Source organism: Vigna unguiculata, chromosome 8 (genome assembly GCF_037176805.1).
Source record: "Vigna unguiculata cultivar grain cowpea cultivar isolate G323 ecotype 2 chromosome 8, ASM3717680v1, whole genome shotgun sequence".
NCBI lineage: Eukaryota > Viridiplantae > Streptophyta > Magnoliopsida > Fabales > Fabaceae > Vigna > Vigna unguiculata.
Genome location: NC_140799.1, coordinates 37,581,613 through 37,586,231, shown reverse-complemented (window position 1 = coordinate 37,586,231; position 4,619 = coordinate 37,581,613). Strand labels below are relative to the sequence as shown.

The following is a 4,619-nucleotide window of genomic DNA, read 5'->3' as shown; positions in this document are numbered from 1 at the left end:
GATAGATATTTTCTATTGATAGTTTCATATACAATTAAATTAATCATTTTATGAAATATCTAATAAATTATCAACAAATGAATTTCGTCCAATTTTCAATTTAACTCTTGCAACAAGTAATCCAAATTTGAAAAAAAAATACAAAATATCAAAATTTACGTTTTAGCCCCTATTTAATATCAATAAATCATAAACAAATGAATGTAAGAGATCATGACACTATTTTTAATTAAAAATCTCAGTAGTATAAATTTGCAGGTTATTTTATTAATATATTTATGATTTTATTCATCTTTTTAGTTCACGTATACTATCAATTCATCTTAAATTTTGAACAAATCAATCTTGTACAGGATTCAAGAATTTAAAGTTATCTTAGATATTTGATTTAAGATTAGGCATGGAGTGAAAGATGATAAAATGGGGAAGATAAATGTCACCTCAAACTCAAAGTGATGGTGTGGTGGGAGAGTGAGGAAAGGGATGGAAGATGATAATGCATCCATCCTACACCAATTTCTCACGCAGACCCCACTTCTTTAATGCGCGTCCTTTTCCCTTCAAACAAACAACGGACCATTGGCTCTGGAAAAACCTACCTTCCACGCCAACCGTCCGATCAAGATCAACCTCCCTAACCCTCACGCACTACTTTTGCGTTGCGTTACTACTGTTACACCCACTTCCTTCTCCTTCTCCTTCTTCTCCACTTTACTTCATGAATAGGTCATCTCATACCCATAACGAGAAATGAGTTTAATTCATAAAATCAACAATAAATAAGTTAAATTTATATAAGAAATACTCATTAACTTCAATATAAAATTTTAAAATAATAGCTTTACATGTGTTGTTTCTTATATAGTATTCCACTTTATGCTTAGATTCTCTTCGAGCACTGGAACCAGATTTTTGAACTTTTACCAAACGAAGAAGAGATGACCAAAATTTGGATGAACATCAAGATACTCATTTATATGTGTGTTTCAGGGGCACAAATTTATGTTCACTGTATCATCAAGAGGAACATCAACTTAAAATATCATATTGTTTTTATCGCATGACCGTGAAAATCGTTATCATTCTGTAGTTTTTTCTAGCATGGACAAAACTTAGATACACGTGTGTATCTTCAAGTTGAGTAACCTATTTTAATAGTTTGTGTTAATTACGATTTTATGATTCAACGGAAATATAGTGAAATATATATATATAGAACTAATTTGAATTGGCGAAAGCAATAAACTATTTAAAAACTAAGAGCAGTTCATTGCAGGAGTGCTTATTAGCATATATACAACGCAGTCGCTGCTTCTGATTGATCAGAATTCAGAAGAGTTGTTGCAACAAAAGAGAGGGAACAGAAGATCATAATATATAAGGGATTTGAATGAAATCATCGACCATTTCGTGTCTGGTCAATGGCGGAGATTGAGAGGAAGAAGAGTTGTGGCAGAAGTTGTCACTGAAATCGTTGCAAGAGAAATATTCAGGGAAAGGTGGCAAACTAACATGGGAATTGAAGGTGGTGGTGGCGGCGGCGGAAGGAGTGGTGGTGGTGGCGGCGGCAGCATAACGAGCAAGACGATCCTTAGCAATGGCAAGGTCGTGTTGAAGCTCCACCATCTTCCTCTGAAGAAGAGCTATGGCACCAATACATCCATAAATGGGGTCTCTGAGCCTGGCTTCGGCTTCATAAGCGAGAGAATTGACCGTGTCCTCTCTCTGCTCCTCGGGAACTTCGATGAGGATCTTGCTCACATTGCTGGCTCCGAAAACCTTGTGCACCTTGGCAAATTTCTTGCACTCATCAGAGCGAAAGTAAGGTGCAAATATACAATTGGGTATGCATCTTCGCTTCAAGAACTTGCAGGCTGCACAAGAGGAACTCGAACGTGGCTCGTAACCCTTCATGCCTCTCAAAATAATGCTTCAACACTTTACTACAATGTTTGTTCTTATAAGTGTATGGTTTTCTCTATAGGTATTATGCAGAATTGGTATTTAAGGCAAAGCATGTTACCATGGTCATTGGCTCAGCTAGGTCGCAGGTTAGGGACTTGCATGGGCCAGTGTTGTTCTTTTAATGCATTTTTTTATTTTAATTTTTTTTGCATCCATTCAAATTGGGAGTGCAAAAGTAGGTCCAAATAATTGATTCATGTGGACAATGGGTGGTATGAGTTGGTAGTTTTCAAGTTAGATATGATAGTTCATGAATAAAGATGAGGATATTTTGATTGATTGAAGAAAAGAAATATTCTCAATAAAAGCAAAATTATCCCTTGGCAGTGAGAGGTATGTATGGTATGGTCATTAGAAAGAAAGCAATGAGATCGAATTGAGTACTTTAAATGTAGTTGGAATCTTCAGTACAACATAGTGGAGCCAAAATTAAAGCCAGTGAAATGTTGTTTTTATGCTTTCTATATCATTAGATATTTCGTTTTTTCCGTTATTTTTACTCCCTTATCGACCTCACTATAACTGTTACATCCCGTAACTATAGATTATTATTTCTTAATCACGTCATTAAAATTTCAAACCAAATATTTTATTTCCAAAACTCCAAAACAAGAAATACAAGGTATCAGCTTTATCTTTAATAATTACCAAATTTAGCTTGAAGTAATGTTTTTACGGTTAATAATAAAATATTGATTTGTTTAGGATAAAAGAAAAAAAGTAAAAGTTGGTGGAGTGTTATTGGATTGCGTTTTTGCAAGCGTGGGCAAAGCTGACTTTAATGTTATTGGATTATTATTGATTAGAAGGAATAAATAATGTGTGGAGTGTTTGGGATTTTATAGAGAGAAAAAATAAAAAGAGTGAAGAAAAGATGAAAGAATGAATAGTTTTGGGAATAAAGATGTTGGAAGGGTAAACGGAGTCGTAAACGTGGTATAAGCACTTTGTATGATTGCAGATGACTGTGGGGGTGCAACTGTAAAGATTTGCTATCTCATTATGGAATCTAATATAATAATTGCAGATTGCATTGTTAGGTGGACTCATCATAGCCCCACCTTTGTACCGACTTGCATCACACTTTCAAATTATTATTATAAATCTATTTTCTTATAGTAAATATAAAATATTACTTTAGGTTTCACTCTATTAAATAATAATATTATGCATACGTTTTTTTTTTTCTAAGTTTTAAAATATTTTTTTACGATAAAATTGTAATCAAATTCTGAATTTTAAAAATGCATAATTCGTGTCATTGAAATCAAAACATTGATGTATCATGTGAAAATGAAAATAAAATTTTAAGATAATATCGTTATCTAGAGGAAGTAAAATTTTAGCTCGGAGAATTACGTCTTATATAACTTTTTACAACATTGTTAGATTAATTATCGCATTTTAAAATTTACGAGATATTATTCATTTTAGAGTATGAAGTTTCATTGTTATTTTATCCTTAAAAGGTGTCTCGAGAAGTGAAAGAAAAAACAAATATTTAAATTGCGTTTGACCTTGACTCCTAGACATCCTGGACAAAACTATTGGGTAAACTGAAACACATTATTTTTTTAAAATTTGACCCCAAATCTAATGCGAGAACACAAAATATAGTAATCATTCGCTTAAATCTGCGTTTTAATCTTGAGAATTTGATGCAGACTTAATTGGGATACAAACTTATGAAATTTAAAGAGTCATATTATAATATAAAATATTAGGGGTTATATAATTACAATATATAATATTATGAGTTGAAAATTTGTAGTGATTGTGAAGATATGAGATATATAAGATATATTATAGATATAAGAGGTATGTTACCAAAAAAACTTGTTATTTTATTTTTTTCATATTCTCTATATATAACAAAATGTAATAAAATATAAAGTCAAATGACTTTACATGATTTTTTAAAAAAATAAAATTATAAAATTATTGATTTGAGAATTTTCTCTTTCTAAATGAAAATTTAGATGAGATGTAAATTTAAATGAATACAAACTTAGATGAATGTTTTTTGTTGTTTCATATTTTTAATAATCAAAATAATTAACAATTTAAATATATTTTTTCTTTCAACTCTCATGGACTTTCTCTTTCTCTTTTTATCATTATTGAAGTTAGATTTTATCCTTTTTTATCATTATTGAAAATAGATTTTATCAAAGATTGACACCACTAACAACTCTAATTTATTTAAATTAAAGTTTTAGGATAAGTGATTTTCTTAACTTAAAACTCAAATAATGCAAATATTTAACTATTAAGCATGTAGATAAACAAATAAAATAATAGAAAGTAACATCATTTGAAATGTGAAAAAGGTACAAATATGATAATAAAAAAAAAAACTAAAATTATTTTCTGACTAAAAAGAGATCATTCAATCAAAAGTTGAATGAGAATCCAATATTTTTTTTTTCTGATTTAATTTCTTTGATCTTCTTTGTAGACTAGAGTTAGGTATGTTGAAGTTTTGTAGACTAGAGTTAGGCACATTGAGGCTTTTTGAGACAAATTGTCTTTTGAATACATTTTCAATTATGATCTCTTAATTGGTGTAACACTAACTTCCACTCTATAACCATAATTCCACGTACATATGTTATTAAAGTAAACATGATAAATAATCAGATTTTAAATCACAC

At 30.5% G+C, this 4,619-nt stretch overlaps 1 protein-coding gene across 1 annotated transcript; it reads right to left on the bottom strand.

The window, feature by feature from the left end:
* Window positions 1-1,248: 1,248 nt before the first annotated feature.
* Window positions 1,249-2,104, bottom strand: LOC114193966 (LOB domain-containing protein 21-like). Its single transcript, XM_028083978.2, has one exon. It carries the CDS (start codon window positions 1,912-1,914, stop codon window positions 1,369-1,371), a length of 546 nt encoding a protein of 181 aa, XP_027939779.1. The 5' UTR covers window positions 1,915-2,104; the 3' UTR covers window positions 1,249-1,368.
* Window positions 2,105-4,619: the final 2,515 nt, after the last annotated feature.

What these genes read in the sequence shown, in the direction of transcription:
- LOC114193966 (XM_028083978.2), bottom strand. Translation starts at nt 1,914, where the DNA reads ATGAAGGGTTACGAGCCACGTTCGAGTTCCTCTTGTGCAGCCTGCAAG.